Source organism: Agelaius tricolor, unplaced genomic scaffold, assembly GCF_023055355.1.
Source record: "Agelaius tricolor isolate 1412-34295 unplaced genomic scaffold, bAgeTri1.0.p SCAF_8, whole genome shotgun sequence".
Lineage (NCBI taxonomy): Eukaryota > Metazoa > Chordata > Aves > Passeriformes > Icteridae > Agelaius > Agelaius tricolor.
The window spans coordinates 34,645,358-34,666,396 of NW_027269268.1; the positions used below are offsets into that span (position 1 = coordinate 34,645,358).

General features: G+C 37.0%; 1 protein-coding gene and 1 long non-coding RNA gene across 5 annotated transcripts in view; both read right to left on the reverse strand.

Annotated features, from left to right (window-relative positions):
• Window positions 1-697: 697 nt before the first annotated feature.
• Window positions 698-3,326, reverse strand: LOC139592629 (uncharacterized). Its single transcript, XR_011680070.1, has 2 exons — window positions 2,662-3,326; window positions 698-1,808 (listed from the first exon to the last, which is right to left on the reverse strand). It is a non-coding gene; the product is annotated as an uncharacterized lncRNA (long non-coding RNA).
• A 2,911-nt stretch (window positions 3,327-6,237) lies between these two features.
• Window positions 6,238-21,039, reverse strand: part of MICU3 (mitochondrial calcium uptake family member 3) — a 52,137-nt gene continuing 37,335 nt past the window's right edge. For 2 of the 4 annotated variants that reach the window (XM_071432304.1, XM_071432303.1), the window contains 4 exons: window positions 17,797-17,905; window positions 16,684-16,841; window positions 13,723-13,797; window positions 6,238-8,515 (listed from right to left, as the gene is read on the reverse strand). In XM_071432304.1, the coding sequence (XP_071288405.1) occupies window positions 13,729-13,797; window positions 16,684-16,841; window positions 17,797-17,905 (336 nt within the window). In that variant the 3' untranslated portion in view covers window positions 6,238-8,515; window positions 13,723-13,728. The remainder of the gene's footprint in view (window positions 8,516-13,722; window positions 13,798-16,683; window positions 16,842-17,796; window positions 17,906-21,039) is intronic. The other 2 variants (XM_071432302.1, XM_071432301.1) reach the window with 1 other exon arrangement.

The window sequence follows — 21,039 nt, forward strand, 5'->3', positions numbered from 1 at the left end:
AGCTGGTTGATTAAAATGGATTTGGACTTTGAAAAAAAAAAAACACCTTGTCTAATATCTCATGCAGGAGACTACTCATGAAGATAAATAATCACTATCTCGAAGGCATACAACTACCATTGATTGAGAAAAAGGCTGGGAAAGAGGAAAAAAATTGGAGAAAATAAGACAGAACCAATAGTAGGTGTTGCTGGCAGGTTCCAGAGTAGAAAATGGAGTAGCTATAGTATGTTTGTTGAAGAGACACAAAAAAGAAGTTGACCATATGGCTGCAGTGTTTTTAGGTGATGCAAAATCATGCACCCCTCTTACAGTAAGATCAAACTGAGCGATTTCAGTTAGCCACAATGAACTGAGTGAATGACCAACACAGGATAATGTATTGAGAGGGATAATATATATATATCCCATGGCAGTAAATCATCCTTTCCATTCAGGAAAAAGACTTGTATATCATTCTGAAGGGCTCAGCAAAACCATTTCCTCAATGTATGGTTCTTACAGTAGAAGAATGAACAAAATATGCTACCAAAAGATTGGACCAGAATAATTTAAGAAAAGATTCTGCATAATGGCAAATTATGTATTATACATTTAAAGGTGAAGATACAGTGAATGGCGCTGAAAAGCTAGATTTTATATTCCTTTATGCTATAGTTCTCAAAACAAGAGTAAAGAGACTGAAACCAACATGATGTAGACAATAAAAGCTTTTTATTTCACCTTAATTAATTGTCCAAGTCATTGCTGAAGCCAGCATTTTAATAGAACATTTAAGGGATTTTACTTTACTATGTTTTAAAGAAAACATCTGTGATTATTCAACATAGATTTTAAAAGCAGAAGGAGTAAGATTACCACTGCCTGAAGGCAAGCCCCATGCTCGGCTGCAAAAGTTAAAAGAAATTAAGGCAATTAAATTCATTTGATGGCTTTTTGCACTTATTTGGAAATACGTGACAGTGACCTCTCTCAGGTACCAAGGATAATGCATCTGTTGTGTTCTGTGTTTCCAGGGAGACGTGTCTGTACCTTGAGAAGTTTGCAGCTAGATGCTGTGTATATAAGAATGAAGTAGGTTTTGCATTGTCTTAGGGGCTATGAAAAGATTTCTCCTGTAAACCATATTAAAATGCTGTATGTGACACGGGGCTTATTAACAACACATGCCAGGGAAACACAGTAAACACCAGAGAAAACTTTATAACATAGTCATTTATTCTTTGGAGTCATAGTTATTATAGAATATTATGCATATAGAGAGGTGGCAGTTTGTCAGGAGTGTGGGAATAAAAAGATGATGTATTACAAAGGCTTAAATTATATCATACAAATTCTGTTCAGAATTATTGCCTCATGGAAATGGGCTTGCATAGTTCAGCATTCTACCTTTTCCATGGCCACTACCACCCTCTGCTCACTGCTCACTTTCACAGTAATCAGAATTCTCTTATTTCATATGCTAGTAATTACATGAATAATTACTACAGTGTATGCTTTACCATAGCTCCAAAATCATGGTTATCTGGTTCAAAATTAGTGAAATAAACAGGCAAACTTCACTTTAATTTAGATGGAACAAAAAAGCTTGCCCTAATACTCTGAATTACCTTGGAGCATCCTTTGGTCAGAGAGCAGTAAAGAATCCCTCTCTCCTGTCCTTCTGTCTTTTCCCCATGGACATGGGCTCTCTAGCTCCTCTTCATATCCATAGTTACTTTCTATTCCTTCCATGGCTCTCATCACTCTCCAGCTGGGTCACAAGACATCCTGTGCTTTTCCTCCTCTTCCTCCCTCTGTGGTATCACCTGCAGAAATTTTAGGTAACAGCAGAAAAACCCAAGAACAAGCATATTCAAAGGAGCATTGTGTTATGGCAGAAGTAAGTCTTGGGATAGTCCAAGCCATTGGGTATTAATGGAGAATTTTTCCAAATCAGTGTACTTGGGCTTTGTCTCTACAACGAGAGAGGTTACTTGGGGCACAGTTTATTGCTGCTTGTATGAAATGTTCGAAAGAAAAAGAGAGAGGAAATGAAGGTAATTTTCTTGTCAGGAGCTCAGCTGAAGGAAGATGGGGTTTGAGGAGGCAGCTTGAGTGTTTGGCAAATTGAAATAAAATGTTCTTGTCATAAGTGGTGCTACTCAGGCTTTCCCCTCAGGCAAGGTATATGCAAATGATTGCTGGTAGATTTTTTTAAATGTGTCTCTCCTGGCATACATTTGGGTATTTCTAACATTGCTGCTTCTGACTATTCTCTGTACCCAGTTGTGCAAAGGGATGTTAAAGGAAGGGGCCACCACCCATAGCTCTGGGGCTGGGCATCCTCCTCCCTGCTGGCCCCCAGCGTGGGGACGTGGTGTCTGTGTCCCAGGTTGGTGAAAGTGGCTGCTGCTTTCCTGCCCAACCAACAGCAGCTTCAACAGCACCTCTGCCCAGGGCTCACACAAGCACCAACAGCCTGCACCTCTGCCCAGGGCTCACACAAGCACCAACAGCCTTTCCCTTTCTCCCCTGTGGCTGACAAGGCTGAGGGTCACTGGTGAGAACACACACACCTCTGTCCTCTCCACCCTCACAAGCACATGCATTGTTGCAGATCCCCAAGGCATGGCCTCCCTGGTTTTCTGATAGCCCTGCCCAGATCCTAGACCTTCTTACCTGCTCCACAGTCCCAATCACCAGCTGTCCAGCTTGGTGCTCAGTGCATTCTGAAACAAGCATCCTCCCTCTCCACATACCCTTGCCAAGTACTCTGGCTGACCAGGGCTGTCCCTGTTGTTGTCTCTGTGAGTGTTGTCTGGGTACATTGTACATCTCTAGGTCTGGCTTCCTCCCTTGGTCATTCCACTTGATAAGGTCCTTGATCAGATGACATTAATGAAGCAGGCACTCCCTCCTTCCATCTGATCTGACAGGTAGATTCCAGCTGGGTTCAGGTACAGAATGGGGAGTGAAAACTCTGCCTCTTTCTGAGGAAGGCATCTTGACATGCTTAGCATGCAGTCCTAATTAAAAACTACTCCTTTGCAAGTCAAGAGAGGGCTCTGCTCCTCCCTGTGAGCAATCTGATAGGATGGAATACTTCCTCCCCCGCCAGGTCCCATGTATTCAGTGGAGGAGGAGGAAGAGTAGGACAGGAAAACACATATTTACTCCTACACAAGTGCAATACACAGAGCAGCAGCTAGAAGCAGGAATACACACAGACAGACTGACAGGCACACAGCACTCACTGAGTGAACCAGCAGCCCTGCAGGGATGCTCCTGGCCTTCCTGACAGTGACTGTGCTGCTTGCATCTCTCCAGAATGTTTGGGTGTGGGACCACACTTACCACACACAGGAAATCTCCACAACATTTCTGGCATAAGATATTACCAGGAAAATGTATCTTGTATCCCAGCTGGAGTTCAGGACCATCTGTGTACAGTTGATAGCTCCTGGCTACATGAAAACAAGCAGTTAAGGAGGAGCCTCCCTGGTTTCAGGCTAGCTGTCAAATGTACTTGAATTGAAGGGCTGGCCCAGATGTGTTCAACTCCTTGCTTGCCCTCTCAGCCCGGCTTAGTACTGAATTATTCACAACTGTTTTGATACCCAAACCTAACTGTTGTTGTATGATTTTTTTTCTTAATTGTTTTGTGTCAATTTTCCTTGTTCTCCACAGGAAAGGCACGTTTAGCTCCTTTCCAATTCCTTCTTTAGTTTTCTTGATTTCTACCTCTGTATTGATACAATACTGTATTTGTCAGAGTCTGCCTTCAGGGAAGTTTTTTCAAGTCCTATTTGGGCTTATTATCCACCCACTCTTCTGTCACTTTCAGTGGTAATTTTTTCATTGCATTGTTTTATTTTTTTCCCCTGATGCATTCATCTGGGAATTTTCCTTCTCTTCCTGCTTTTCCTTTTGTCTCTTAAGGTGGGAAACATGGGAAAAAGCTAAATCAGTTTGTCAGTGCTAGTTCCCGTGCAATGGAGATCTATACAGTGCCCTAAAGCAGGTCTCTGCTTAGGCAAAAATCAAAACCCCTGCAGTAAAAAACCCTTCAAGAAATATGTGAGACACCTTATCCCATGCTGTGTGCACCATTTGTGTGCTTTCTGCCCTATGGAGTAGAAGTTATGTGATTTAATGGTTGACACCAAAAGCAGACATCTCAATTTAGAATTACCAATCTGATAACCTCCTTTTTCTCCACCCCCCCAATTCTTCCCAACAGGGTGGTTTAAAACTTACTTTTACAGCTTATGCCCTGAAATGTCCTGACAGATTTGAGCCACTCCATGCCTTGGTCATACATCTAGGTTTGGCTGTTGTCCAGGGATGAAATACCTGCCTATGTTTGTGCTCCTTGTTGCTGGGATCCTCAGAGTACGTCTGCACAAAATGCAGCAACAGCCACATTTTCTTCCTTTCCACTTCCCATGGAAATGTTTTACCTGGCAGACTGCAAGCCAGTTGTGGTATTTGTCCACTGTCTTCATGAAATGATACAAAAAATGCTGCAAGGGCCACAGCACAGAGAAAGTGAATGGTTCAGCAGCCTCTTACAGAATCTGCCTTGAAACAGCAGAGACTTCTGGATTCCAGTGTTTCTCCCTGTAGTGGGTTTTGTCACACAGTTTCCAAGTGCAAGGACATTTTTTTGTAAAGCCTAGGTAACTAGCTTCAGACTCAGTATTTTATTACAGAGATTAGAATACCTGAAAGTTTATTTTTACAGGGTCATACTCTTTTGAATCTAGGTTATAGCTTCTGAATCAGGGTTAGAGTTAAAAAACCTCACAGGTAATACATTGCTTTTTTCTATGAGCATTTGTATGTACAAAATTATGTATTTTAATAAAAAAATTTCAAGTGGGTACTAGTATTTTCATAGAATACTACCAGCTAATTATCATGTTCACCTGTGGGAGGAATTTTTAAGTCAAACTAGTGGTGAAAATTAACATTACCCATTCAAGATTAAAGCACACCCTTGTATTAAATTATATATGTAAGAAAATAAATGCAATATATCCAAGGGCAGTATCTGCTGACAGCTTCAGGGTGCCAAATGCTTTCATGGATTCTCGGTTATAGGGAAGAATATTTTGCATTCAGACCTCACACATATTAAAAATATTCATGTGAGTTTTGGCTTGTTTTTAAGGGGAATTCAAACTTGGTATTGCTACAAATTCGTTCCAGATCCATTTTTTGAATAGTGATTTTTTGGTCTGATTCTTTTCCTTCTGCAAGAACGAGTCTCAAGTTCTTTTCCTAGACACTGTCTTGACTATATTCTCAGTGGGACAAGAGGGCAAGATACATCATTAGGTAATGATCATCGTATCACACAATGTCGCATCAAAGTGAAAAATTTCTGTATCATTTTCCCCCCTTTACTTCAGTGCATTTGTATCCTGATATTTAGATGGAAGAGATCAAATAACTACAGAAACCAGGCAGTGTGACTAAAAAATGATGGAAGTTACTGTTCAATACTTTGGTTTTTTTTCCCTTCAGGCTGATAATGTTCTATGTCATATAAAGCGACAATCTACAGTGGAAGGAGTCTGTATCCACCTACTGCTAAAATGTGCAAGGAAGGAAGCTGCCACTGGGCTCTTAAACACCAGCAGATTATCAGGGAGCAGCCTACACTGTAGGATATTCTGCCAGGAGCCAGGGGTTCACCACAGCCCAGGCAAAGGTTGGTTAGTACCACAAGGCTACCCAAAGCTGAGGTTGCTAGTTCTCATTTTATCTGAGCTGGCCTGGGCATCTGTGGGCAGTTCCTAAGCATCCTTTGAATATTTACCTGCATTATTAAGTTTTCTCAACTTACAGAGGGCAACAAGAGCTGCTTTTAAACAAAGCCTTAATTTATGCAACTTTTCACACAATTTAGTTGCAGCATACACATCTTCTGTGCTGCCAGGATTTTTGCTGATTTTTAATAAGGTTTTATTGAGCCCAGTGACTGTTGCTTATCCGAGGGGTGCCTCTAGAGCAGATGGCATATGCCATTACTGTGCCTTGCTTTCACCTGTCCTTGCATTTTCAGGTCTTCTATGCAGAATTCTGTGGCTGAAAAGCGAAGCTATCTAAAGAGATGACTAAAAGAAGAAAACAAGTCTATTTTTTTGTCATGGCAAGATGCTCTAATTCAAAGTGCTTACACATTCATGTTACCAAATAAAAAAAAAGATTATGACAAAAGAATTTGAATTATACACATGGCAGAGAAAATTAGTTTCAAGTGCATTTATTTTGAAATAAACAAGAATATTATATGTATATATTCATATTTATATTAAATAATTTTATTAAACATGAAGAAAAATAGTCTTAAAAACTAATCTGACACTTTCACATTCTATTTAATATTAAGTAACTATAGATAAGAAATTTATAGAAAAATGCAAAAATTGCTTCAAGCCAGCCAAAAAAGCAAAGTGCACTATTGCCTAGGGCAGTGGAGCAGCAAAATGATGATGGTACAGCTGCTTCCTCCAAGGGAAGGTCATTGTGAGTGACAGTCATGAATGAGAAGGAAGGATGGGAACCCCTTCAGTGACTCCCAATGTTTTCTTCTCTCTTCTTTGTCCTTTGCCACTGAATTAGCAAACTGGGTTTTGCATGTGCTGACAAGAAGCAGTGAGACAGTTCTGCGTACCGAGACGATACATTGAATACAGCTGATTCCCTGAGTGATCACTCAGGGGCTGCAGCTTACCTCTGTTCTGCTGTGTCAATTCAAGAACCTCTATCTCAATTTATTTGATTTATTTCTTGCTGTCAATAGTTTAAGGACACCAAGATGGAAATTTTGAATTTATTTATCATGAAATATTAACTGAAGTATCATCCTTTGATAGTCTTCTGAACTGGCCTGGGTTTTGTGGTTTTATTTTTTCAGATAAAAGCCACACTTAGCAAATTTTTTTTTTTTTTTAATTCTCAGTGTGGAATTTCTTAAAAAAAGCTTCCTTCTCATTTTGTTTTGGTTTTTCTACCAGAAATATATGTTACTATAAATTAAGCATTTCAAAACTTAGGTGCACTGTTACACAGACACCATACATCTATTCACATGACATTTAAGATGATAATTGAGCAACATGTGCACTGAATAAAACTGTAAAAAGTTTTATTTCATGATTTGGAGTAGTAAGATATCTAAAAGCATTATTTTAGTTCTGTTTTGATTGTCTGATTACCAAATATTTCTGCTTCTGATGACAATTTGTTGACATTAGTTCAAGTGTGTGCGTATTCAGCTGGAATTATTTCATGGCACAGTCTTTTCCTAAACAGATACAGATTTATTCAATATCCAGTAAATCTCTTCAAGAAGGGTGTAAAAAATATTTGTTCTTGCTTTTGTGGATTTAATTCCTACTACCTAACAATAATGTTAATAGGGAGTAAGGAAATAGGCTGCTGCTGAATAGCAAACAAGTAATATTCAAATAATACTACTTAGTGTTGTTCTGTGCTGTGCATGCATTCATGTTTTGTTTTGCTTTTGGTTTGACACAAACACAAGCTATTTATCTAGTTTTCAGATACGGCATTCCAGAGTAGCAAATTAGACAACTATAACTTCTATTCAGTGCCACTTCATTAAAAGTGCACTATTCACAATAAACACATGAATTTGTACTCTACCTGAAACATACCAGTGTATGGCAATAAAATTTATAATAAATATTACAAAGTGTGTGCTACATGAATTTGAACATTTTGACTTGTCTTTGACACACTACTTGTAAGACATCTTAAAATATGTACTATTTTTTAAAGGATAAATTCATAAACATAATAATAAGACTTGGAGAATCTGAACATTGTAGTTCATACAGTACTTTTCCTAGGTAAATACCTATCATTCACATTATAACTGTAACAGCTTTACTCCTTGTAAAATAACAGCCTCTAAGACTTTAATTTGTCCATTCAACTCATGTGTAATTGTTATGCTATTTAATGTAGTCTCATTTTCAGTTTAGCACAAACTTTTAATAGTGCCCATCTGAAAGTGAATTCACAGTCTAAGCTGATGCAGACGGTTTCTCTTCACTGCCAAACATCTTCCTGCCCAGGTGTAAGACTTATTTTTGTTTCCTTTTAAATCACAAATTTATCTCAAAATAATAAAAAATAATATCCAAAAGGCATTCTTACAAAAGAAGGCTTTGCCCACTCACATGGCATAGTTAATTCATCAATTAAATAAAATCCATACTGAAAAGCAGTTTTAAGAGTTGATGATCACTACACTAAGTGGAAAAGAAGTTTTGTGTTTTCTGCTGCAGCTGGAAGATTCGCCATTCACCTGGGTTAGTTTGTTCTTCGTTAAGAATTCATGGGAATAAATAATTTTAGCCAGTGCAGATAATCCTGCTTCCTTCCTTTATCTCAGCATATCTCGTCTCCGAAATTGCTTCCATAGATCTCTGAGATGCTCACTGGTTACAGTCATCACACAAGAGTAATATTCCTTCCAACCATACTTCGGAGTCTCCTGTGAAAAGTGAAAAACATACAATTGGAAAAAAGATACCATCCACTAAATTCATTAATTCTACCTTAAGTTTTATTCAGACTGATACATACTAGATAGTTTTTTTAATATTAAAATAGTGGGAGATCAAACTTACGTCTGTAAAATGAGAGTTAAAAATCCGTACATAGGTTAAGTATTCAAAAGGCATCCTCACTTCACAGCACACAATTAGCATTCAACCAATAGCCTATTTATATTAAAAGATGCAAGAAAATATTTCCTCTTTATTCAGGTATGCCCAGCTCCCTCTCTAGTTTTGTTCCTTGCTTCTTTGTATTGACACTGTACTGAAAAGTTCACCTATGACCCCAAACAAAAAGCACAGAAAATTATTGATGTTCATTAAACTGAGGCACTAAAAGCCAAATACCATATGGGCAGATGACATGAAAGCTTCTGTATATTAGATTAACTTAATCCTAAATTTTAGTTCTGCAACATGAATAGTTATCCACTGAATGGAGAGGAGAACTGGCCAAGGGCTGGCCTGGGAGATTCACTGCTCTGTGCTCTATGCTCTCTGTATTTATCACTGGATCTCATTATTTCTTCCACTGTTCCTAACTCCACAAGTCTATTTTCATAGTAAGTGTAAAAAATAGATGGAGAGATACTAAGAATTAGAGCAACTGGGGAAACAAACCACTTTCCTCCTGGTTTATATGCTGAGCTATGCCACATGGTGTGGAGTATCCCCTGGGCCAGCTGGGGTCAGTTGTCCTGGCTGTGTCCCCTCCCAACTCCTTGTGCACACCCAGCCTCCTTGCACGTGGGGTGGGGTGAGGAGCTGAGCAGTCCCTGACTCTGTGTAAGCATTGCTCATAGCAACCAGGACATCAGTGTGTCATCAATAGTATTCTCATCCTGTATTTAAAACACAGCACTGTAGCAGATACTAGGAAGAAAATTAACTCACTCTGAGCTAAAACCAGGACACATGGTGAGACTGTCCAATACCTTGTTTTGGTTGAACTGAGTAAAGATGTTAAAGAAATTGCCACACTGCAGTACATGAAAATCCACCATTGGACACTGAAGCCTACATCTATTTATTTTTATCCCTCATCTTGTTTAGTTAAAAAGCACTGAAGTTTATAAAGAACTTGTAGATATTCAGCACACAATTTAATCCACAGTAGTATATGATGATGTTAAAAGAAATATTGGAAACCATACTTATATGAATGCATAATTTAGCTGGTATTTATAGTCAGTCTAATGAAAAAATGCATAACTTGCATATTGCAGTGCATTATTTAACAAAAGCATATTCCGTTTATTAACCTGTGCTTTAAGATATGCATTTATTTTTTATTTTATGAAACAAGTTTGGAGAAATGTTCATGAAAGTCATTAAAAGAAATGCTGAAATACACTGACTATTCATCTACTTATTTCTAATGTATGCACTGTTGTTGTATGTACTCTGAGTGTACCAAATCCCCAGAAGGAACAGCTTGTCCACACATTCTGCAATGTTTTCATGTTTCACTGGAACATTCTCCTCCCACTGTATCCAGGTATATTTTTAAGCTTCTTGTCAGGTTTAGGATCAAAAGCCCAAGTTCTGCAATTTCCAATTACTTTTGTAAGATGAGTCAGGAAGGTGTGCCTAATCACACACTTCTCACCTCTCTGCTTTAGAGAAGAGGTAAGCAAAAGTCTCTTCAAACACTAAGCAACAGACTCTTTCATTTTTTTAAAGCTGTCTTTAAAGGGAGCTTTTTTAAAGCTCCCTTTAATACACTAGATGTATTAAATTGCTGTGTACTAGGAAACTATAGAAATAAAAAACTTTAAAGATTAGTTACATGAAAAATTTAATTTCACTTGACAGGATAAAGTGTTTACAGAAGAAAGCAATTTATAGTTGAAATGGCTAGAAATGAGGTTCTGAAACCATGCTTCAGTTTTTAATGTCTTTTTCAAAATAAATTTCCTTCCTCACTTAGTCTCAAGGTACTATTTTCAGCTATTAAGCATTACCTCCTAAAAGCTTGTAATCAGAAATTTTGAAAACCCACAATATTCAGAACACCTAGAAATCAATTATTTGAATTTAAAAAAATCTTAAGATTCTCAGAAAATTACTAGTACATAGAAATTAACTTCTAGATTTACATTTGTGATGTTGTAATTACTTTCATTACTTCAGTAGTTAATAAAATCACAGTTATGGCCTAAGTATCTATTACAGTTACTGAGCACATTTAGCAAACAGTACTTTAGATAGACTTGAATCCCTTTATAAGTTGGTCTCTAGCATCCCTTTTTGGAAATTAACTTTGAAGGGCTTTGTTAGAAATTTCCTAGATAATCCTATCAAAGGACATTCAAAGCAGAGCTCTCCTCTGTGCTGTGTCAGGCAGTTCTCCACAAAGGTGTTTTTTCAGTTCTCCCTGCAGAGTATGCAAAGCAGTACCTGCAATGCCCACTCAGGCTGTGTGCCCTGCAGGGACCACACACAGCTTGTACAGTTGCTCCCCAAGGAGAAATCTGCATTATTTATGATAAGGGTACAACATTCTTTACACTGTGGAGTAATGGCATTAGTGCATTTTAGAGATATGTGATGTACAGCACAATGTGCTGTTTATTGCTTGTCAGAGGGCAGATTCACAGTGGGGTATAATCTATGGCAAGCCTGCCAAGTATCTTAATCTCCTTCACCAGAGCTCTACATTTACCATAGAAAAGCACAGTGTTTCAAAGCACAATGAACTGTACATTTATATTTGGAAAAAAAGTAAAATTAATAGTAGTTGTACTGCACCTAACTGTGGGATGTAGTTGCAGCTGATTTTTGTATTTTATGTATATTTATGTGCTTCTTTGGACATCAGAATGAAATTTAATTACCTATTGAAATTGTTCCTTTCAAATCTCCAATGATTCAATTTTTATTATCTTTTCAAATTATAAACGAATTTGAAAATAATGATTTTTAGAATTATGTAAAATCCTTTCACTCTACAATGTATGGCAAAGACAGAACTCTCTCTATTCTACTCCACAGTACTTTCCAAATCACTTCACATGCCTTGGCTAAAGGTTCCATTTCCATTAGTAGAAGTTTACAACAAATCTGAAGAAATATTCTGAGTTATGCCATGTTTTGCACCAGCCAACAGCTGGTTACATCACTGTAACCAGCCTGGGCTTGATCTCAGGGGTCTTTTCTGACCTTAACCATTCTGTGATTCTGACTCGTTGCTCAAGTGAAGAGCAGTAGCAAACTAATGTGTCAGCAGGGAAGAGAGAATTTTCTGTATACAAGGCTTACATTGTATTCTTCAGTGCACAGGCAACAGGTATTTGATACAGACCTACTACTCAAACAAGCTTGGATACAATGAGAATTTTTGTTACATCCAGGAGCTCCAGGTGGGAAGAAGAGCAGGGTAAATAACTAGAGGCTTCTGCATTAACTCAGTGAGGTTGACTGTAGCCAAGTCCATGCTCTGAAAACTAACCTGATTTCCTCTCTCTCCAAATGGGTAGTGTAGACGTACTATAATTCAAATTTTGAGAATGACTTTATACAGAATGAACAGAACCTCCCCTTCTAAACCTTTTTTCCCAGTTTACATCATCTCAGCATATGAATTAATTAATTTAGTGCCTGAAGTTAGATCTGACAAGGTGTTGACGTATGTATACTTGATGCTTTTACCACAGTCTCTCTTTCTGTCACCAAAATGATTTTATTAGGTATGTTGATTAGATACTGGATTCCTTTGTGTCACTGCATTTTCTTCCACTTGGCCACAAACCCTTCACTGAAATTATTAGGGAAGCATCATGACTATGTAGCATTTTGCCAGTTTCCTGTAAGAGCTGTTCCACATCTTGAAAAGTTACAGTTTAAATAATACTTAATATGAAACCACAATATGGGTTTTGACAAAAAGACAAAGTACTCCTAATAACTATTTTTTAAAATACATGAGAAAAGAAGAAAGGAATCTTTGAAAGTCAAAAGTTTCAAAGATATAAAGTTACATAAGATTAAACTAAAGCCATGACTTCCTCTCATGTGACTAGTGACTTGGATTACTGAAATATTAAATTTTAAAAAATTTAACTACTTTATTAGTCATTTACGCTTCCCATTAGTAATGTGGAGAAACCAGACGCTCTGTTAACATCAAATTTCCTCTTCTGTCCCTCACATAGTAGTACAATGCTTCAGTATTGGGGTATAGTATTTAATAAAAAGCCTCAGCTTAACACTGTGCCTCAGAATTAAAGCCAGCAGGGGAATGAAGTCAAACCCTCCTGGCTCAGGAGCAGGAGATGTGCTGGACTCCTCACAGGGTCACTCAGAGCAGACACTGGCCATGGGGCCTTGCTTGTCATGGTGTACATCTCTTTGCTCCTCCTCTCTGTAAAAAAAACATCTGGGGGCCAACAGCCTTCAGAGCAACTCCTGCAAATTCTTTACATGGAAACAGGAAAACCCCTTAAATTGCAAAGGAACAAACTCTTCATGGAAGAGGAGAAATGTCTACTAGTGCAGTGTCTATATCCCCTGTGTGACCAACAGTTTCACAGCACGGCTACAGCATATGCACACCCCAGTTTCCACACTGAAATCTGCAGTACACAATTGAACTGAACAGATGGACTTTCATGTAGTGGATATGTGAAAAGGGCCATCGTGATTATGTGTGGACACAGTGCTGATTTTTCAAAATGCTGGTACAGCAATAATTGAGGCAAAAATACATGATTGCTTTCAAGTATGCAGCAGTATAAATCAAAGGAGAATCAAGTCACTAAAAGTCAGAAAAATCTGCCTCTATAATCTTCCTTGGTAAATACTTATTAGCTATAGCTACCAGAGAAATTACTTAGAAAGAGGTAATGGGACAGACAGAAAACAGCAACAGAAACTAAGAAAAAATACTTTTCCTAATTTGAAACACAATACAAAACCACAGCTGGCTCACAGAACAGTGACAGTGTGAGTCACTCATTACCAACTCCAGGATAAAATTCTATTGCTTCAGTCAAAACACAACATGATGCCTTGAGCTACTACATAGCTTGCAGCCATATAACCTATTCCTGAGTTTTGGAACAGGAAACAAAGCAGTGACAGTTCAACATTCAGCCATTCCTGCAGGCATGCCAGCACACTCAGACTGGTGGCCAACACATACCGTCATTTATCTGCTATAGAGCTCCTTCCTCACGCAGGATTTGAAAGTAGTGTACCTCTGTATAGGTTTGTAGCCCTGTGGAGCAGAAGATGGAGAAGTGTGCAGATGCAGACAACACGTGAAGGCAGCCAGGGGTAAGCATAAGACAAACGGTATCATGAAAATACAAAAAAATGGCTTTAATTGACAAATAGCTAGGAGATACAGTACACTATGTGTTTTGCAAAATGTTTATCATTTAGTCATTGATTTTCAATACTTCCAGTTTAAAAATGGAATTTTTAAAGGAAAGGGAATCTTCCTATATATTTTTAAATTTGAAAAAGAAAGGGAAATAATTATTTTAACTAAACAGTAAGCAAAAATAAAGCTTTTCATGTTTGAACATTTAGTAAGTTTATGGCAATACTCTGACTGACCACTTGATGGCAGCTTAACATATGAGTTTGCATCAAACTGATAAAACAAAAACAAGGTTTCAGGTTGTGCTACAAAATTGCAGAAAAAGAGCAGTTTAATTCGGTAAAGTCTTTAAGACTTTTACTTTTCCAAAATCGTATCTAAAGTATGATTAAAATGAACATTTATTGTGTTCCTGTAAGAGGTAGTGCCTGACCCTCCTGAAGTTTTTAAGCTTTTAAATAAGACAAACCTGCGGCATATTGACTGATGTTTCAGAACTGCATTTTCATTGGACTTGTGTGACTCCTTGCTCTTAAATAGGTTCACTTTAGTCTGACTATATAACCACAAAATGCCCTTTTCTAAAATGGTCCCAGTACCAAACCTTGTAATGGCCTCAAGATTCTGGGCAAACCTAATTAGTGAAACAACTTTTAAAAAGGTAGAATTTCTAAGTATAAGATGTTAATTGTAAAATTGTACTTCAAATCACAGGCCTGAAACTGTTATTTTGGGATCACAACCGAAACTGCTATTTTGGGATTTTTTTAGAGAGATACTCAGACACTACATTAATTGGCAGACATTAATTGTAAAATACTTAAAATTAGGCATTTATACTTCATAAAGGGGTTTAGATTTCTCATGGCCAAGATTTCTATGTTGCTACAAAATACTGAATAAGCTGAAGCTGTTACGATTTCTTATCTGTATAATGAAACTAACCAAATTTTCATACGGATTCAAGCCACAGTTATTGATAAAGACAATGTTAGTAATTTGTTAGTTTTGATTTAGCACAAGATGACATTTGAGCCCTCCACATTGTAGGAGCAAGAGGGCAAAGTTTTACTTGTTTTGGACACATTAAATACTCTGCAACTTTTACCATACAAACAATAGGAAGCAATTAATGACACTTTCCACCAATTTGTTCTGGGAAAAAGGTTCTTTGGCATTTTCTACTTTTTATTCTAAACCTAGACTGCAGTGGGTGGGGGGTGTTTATTAAAGCAAAATTTTTGCAGAAATTTTTTTTTATGAAGGCAAATTTTTGCAAAATTTTTACTATTATCCACTCTTGGAAAAAATTGGTTTGTGTGACACTTATGAAAACTTACTGGAAATTGTAATTCTTCAGTTTACTATTGTAATTGTCTTGGAATATTACTGATTAGTGAAGAGAATGTATTTAACAGAATTACAGGACCAAATCACAGTTGTCTCCCAATCAGCAGATGTCTGATATTTAACTTAAATTAGAATTATAATTAATGAAAGACTGTTATTCTTCTGAATATTGGCTATTCTTTGTAGTTCTTTGACAGTCCACTGGAATATTTTATAGTGCTTCAGGGAAAAGCAAGATACATACATAAGACTGAATAGTGCTGGATGATACAGAGTCTTAAAATTATATGTGATTTCTGTCATGCATTTTGTGAAATAGGAACATGTAATAAATACAAGAATTACTTAGTAAGCAGACTGTTTGCTGGTTAAATTAACATACACTGCACATTTACAATTAGTAAACAATTAAAACATACAGCTGAACAGCTTGAAACAATTGTGAAACAATTGTAAAACAATCATCATTACCACACCATAATAAAAGGAATTGAGGACCAACAAGGAAATAAGTTTGTTACAAATACAGGGGTTTTTATCCACATTTTTTGTTTGATCATAATATTACAGAAATAACAAGTAAACTATTAGACTCAACAACACAGAAAGTTCTAAAATTACATTTAGGAAGCTAACTAAATTTAACTAAAATTACAGAAAGAACATATTGAAATGTGACTTTAGGAATCATAATACAGTTTAAGATTTATGTCTGAGCAATAAAGTAGTAAGGTTGTTGGTTAGAACACCACTTTACATTTAGTTTAAAATGTTAACACCTGTCATAAGGAGAAAAAAATGACTGCAATAATTTCCTGCCCTCTAGCTTATTATAATTGAATATTAGATTCAAGGTTTAATTATTAAAATCAGCTCTGAACAAGAACACAGCATTGTTCAGCACCACTTCACTAATTTTTATTTGAAAATTAAAACTACCTTCTGTTCCAACTCTTTCCAACTGTCATCATGAGCATTTGGTATTTTATATAATGTTTTAGACCTTTAATTAAACTTCTTGAGCTTGAGAGAGACAAATTCTCTTTTCTCTGCATGCAATACAGACATAATTGCTGCCATTGTTAAAATTCTTAATGCTAATCTGCTAATCACACAATACAGAAGAAATGACAGTATACAGGGGATTTCTCATCTCCTATTTGGTTTGCACATTATAAAGGTACATCATGTCCTCTAAATATTGCTTTCTAATAAAAAAACACCAAAGAAGAATTTAAGAAGGATTTTATCTTACAGATTGCTTCAGTATTTCTATAAATGTAGAAATGTATGTCTTAAAATATATGTCATAAATGTATGTCCTTAAACATATGCACTGCTAGTTTGAAATCTACAGGTGTTACAGATGCTAAAGTAGTGGTAAGTAGCAAAGTCCACTGAGATAACTATAAAAATTAGAATGCTTACCCTAAACCCTCGATTGAGTCTGTCCTTCATAATGCCAATAAATTCTTTATAACTCAACTGGTCGTCTCTGTCGACATCAAAAATCTTGAACACTGTGTTCACCAAATGTGGTGAGAGCTTCACACCTGTGGCTACGTACACAGCACGCTTGAATTCATCTGCATAAGGAGAACACCAGGAAAAACATTTTAAAAGGTGAATTTAAGGGTACTTTGTGAACAGTATATTATGAAATATAACAAAACTTTTAACATTTAAATACTCAAAAATATGTAAAGTGAAAATTAGGACTGAATTTCACAGTTCTAAACCAAGTAGTTCTTAACTGCTATAAAATGACACTGCTTCATTTGTGCCAATTATTTTACAAAAAAGATAACACTCCATATACTGTACTATGTGCAATAACAAAATTAGAAAATCATATTATAATTAAACCTATGTGGCATATATGCCATTTACTTATTTGACACAAAACAGAACCCAAGAAATAGAGCACAGAGAAAATGACAGAATCCCTTGGTAAGGCCACATGAGGTAGGACCACACTGGTGTTATGGGGTCAGACCCATGAAGAGGCTGCTTGAGGAGAGCACACAAGTCTGACCACTTTGCATATTGCTCACTGTGTTCCCCAGGCATCACAACTGTTTTATTAAGGATTGTAGTAGGTACATACATGCCTGGTTCTTTAAGTACCCACTTACTGATTTGTTACAAATCTGTCTGATCTCTCTTTGGACTGTCTGACACTGTTTTCTTCTACAGCCTTTGCAGAAGGCCAGGTTTCAGATGCTCACTGTGTAAAGAAATGCTTATGTTTACTTTAATCTGATCTCTCACTGGTGTCATCAAGTGCCTCTTAACTCTTGTATTGTAGGATTTGATGGGTAGCCATTCTGCATTCAGCTTGTCCATCACTTATATAACTTTACATGATATCGCTTATGATATGACCAAGCCTTTTCCTCTCACAGCTGGAGTCCTAGCATTTTTAGCCTTTTACTGGAAACATTAAAACTACAAACTAGGAAATAAATAAAAAAAAAATTGCATTTTTGTCAATGTTCTATATGGGTATCAATGGATTTTTATAAAAATACAGATACTTACCTTGACCTATGGAACGACTTGCAAAATTATACATTTGCATTGCAATTGTGAAGTCTTCTAGATTGTTCAAGAATTGAAAAAATGATCTAAATTCTTCAAATGTGATACCCTAAAAACCAGGAGAACAATATGCACTTTAAGAATTATCAGTGGTAATAACAACTGAATAAACAAACCTTGCAATGTCAACTTCATTTAACAACAGATACCAGACCCATTAAAAAAAAAAAAAGGATTTTTAGTAAAAGTCAATCAAGTAGAGAACTGGAGTTTCTTGAGGAATGCAATATGTCTTTCCTCTCTGTGACTACAACAAGACAGCAATTCTCACCAGAGTAGTCAAAAATACTGTTCTATTGCTGAGGGCAATTTTTAAGAATTCCAGGATTATTACAATATGATAGTCAATACTGAGAATAAAAATTCTAGGTTTAGATGAACATTGGAGTATGTTTACTTCTGAAAGCCACTATTATATACATGTGAGTGCATGTGCTCATATAAATACATTGAATGGATTCATAAATATACATTATGATCTATCCTAAGCCTGTACTTGAGGGTGAAATTTTCATATATCCAGATTTAGACACCCAAGTCTCTTCATCTGAGGGTTTGCAAGTACTGCAGGGTTTGTCCAGCTTTTAAAAAATCAATTGCATTTTGACCAGATTTTAGACTATCTTCTGAGAAAGCTTCATTGAAAATGTTCTTGTTAGAAGAGTTTATCTTCATTCCTTGTAATATTGGTTCTGCTCTTTTCTCATCTTAGTTAGAGATTGAAACATCTGATAAACTATCTCAAAATCAATTCTGAAAGAGACCTGAAAATGAGGCTTTGAACTAAGCCAGGACCATTGCCTATATCAAATTCCCCCCGGTCTCAGCCATTCTGAACATGGAATGGCATTCTGTGTCAAACCTTGGACTCCTCTAACTATAATTCCTGGCTATTTTTCCATTTGCTTTTATTCTTTTATCCTATTTAAGTACTTGTCTCTGAAAATATACTTGAAGGCAATAGTAAGACCTGTGAGCCTTTATGTTCAAACTAAAGCATTGATCTATGTCTCTGCTCGAACATATACTCAGTCTTTATAGCATGGTGGAACCCAGGAAACATGCAAGTGTAGGTTTGTGCCAGAAGGTGGCAGAGGTTGGATGCTAACCCTTATGAAACAGCACGGAAAATGTGGAGAGCAGGACAATATTGTTATAATAGAAGAATTTAATAGGTCTCCACACACCTGAGATGTAAACCCCTGCTTAAGTGATCCTACCTAAGCCCTGGCTAAGATTTATAAACTCTTTGGAGAGCTTGGCCCATATCTCCATCATGAATTGCTTTTCTCAACAAGCAGATCCTTCACAATTGGGAGGAAACCCTCATATACACAAGTAGAACTACCATCTTATATAAATTTTTATCTTAAAAACTGAATTTAATATTATCAACACTGTCTTTTTGTTTCATTGCATTTGACACTTTTAGTTTATGTGCCCAAGTTCTATTTCTTGCACTGTGTTTAGACTGAAAGCTCTATGGGACCGGGATAACTCTGCCATTCATTTGTGAAATTCCTAGATCAGTGAAACTTCATTTCTCAGCCAGGAGCCTCAGGTACTATGGAAAAACAGCAATTGTAGAGAACATCCACCCAAGTCTTGAGCTCACGTTTTTAGGTTCACAGATCTTTAATGTGCACCAATTTGTCTGTAAAAATTCTGAATGCAAAAAATAAGTGTAAGAAGTCAGGCTACTGCAAAAATCTTGTTTCTGTGCATGACTTTTGCTTTTCCTAACAGTGCTCTTTCTCATCCCTCAATTTTCTGGCTTTTACCCTTCCAATTCTCTCCCTGATCCTGCTGGTGGGGGAGTGAGCAAATGGCTGCATGGGGCTTGGTCAGTGGCTGAGATTAAACCATGACAAAAAAAGGAAGTTACCTTCAATTTAGATGGACAGATTTTATTTTACTACAGCAAAGAAAACTCAGATTAATGTACCAATGCTGCTAAAAATGCACAGACTTTCTTCAGGAGCTGATATCCATAGTAATTCATGATGCCAGCTTACATGAATCACTGCTTGGCATCTAGTTAGTAAAAGGAGGAAGACATCCTGTGAGCAGGCAGCATGCCAGCTGAACATTTTAACATGATTAAAATATGACAAAAGATCATCATGCTGCTTTAGGGGCTTCTTTGTACAGCACCATGAAAGGTTAACATTGCCATTGTGAGAGTATGGGCATATTACTTTACACTCTCGACTTATTTTTCTTCTGAATGGAATCCTCTGGTTAGTATTAGTATTGCAGCATATCACTGTCATGAAATGAAGAGCAAATTTTATAATTTTCCAATTATAGTGCTATGGCAATTGCCAAAAAAATATGACAACATTTGATCAACATATGAACACCACCTCCATGGCAGTAAGAGTCAAAGTCCTATTCTTAAAAGCCTGTGGCCAGCATAAGAGATGTAGTAACAGCACATTTACCAACCCAATGATACAAAGTTATGAAAAACAGCAATGTCTTGTTGCACTTAATGGAGGTATAGCATATGACATACCTCAAATACCCAAATATATGGCACCCGTCCAGTGCCAGATCATAGCATAAAGGCAAATTTGTAACTGAGTGACACAGCTTTCTGCATGGAGGTTTTCCTTAACTGTTGGTCTCACCAGAGACCAAGAGGAGGAAAGTCCAGTAGAATACTTGCTATGAATTGGAAGACTTAGATATGAACTTCAAAGACTTCTACTTGTGTTCAAAAGAAAGTATCTGTATAGTTACTTAACTTCAGCTTTGACATTCAAAGTATTTCTCTGTAACTACAACTGTCATTATTTTTCAGTTTCCCAAGTGACACATTATTGTTTTTACACAAGACCCAAAGTGAGTGTTCTTTTGTTTTTTTTTTTAGATTTCCATCTGGAACCATGCAGTTTTAGCAGTTCTGTTGCACTATCATGGCTCTGAATATTGAAATCTGCACAGACCTTTGACAGCAGTTTGATCTGAGCACCTCAGTGCCTAGACCAGGAACTTGGAAAGGGTGACTGAGCAGGAGCTCTGATCCCAATCTTATCATGTCATCTGACATCTAATCTGGTCAAAAGACACAGCCCTGCTTTCCCAACTATATTTAACACTCAGTGGCCCTAACTGCTGTACAAGCACAGGAAGAATCAGAATATCCAGATATCTGAACAGAAAACTGGTAACTTTTGG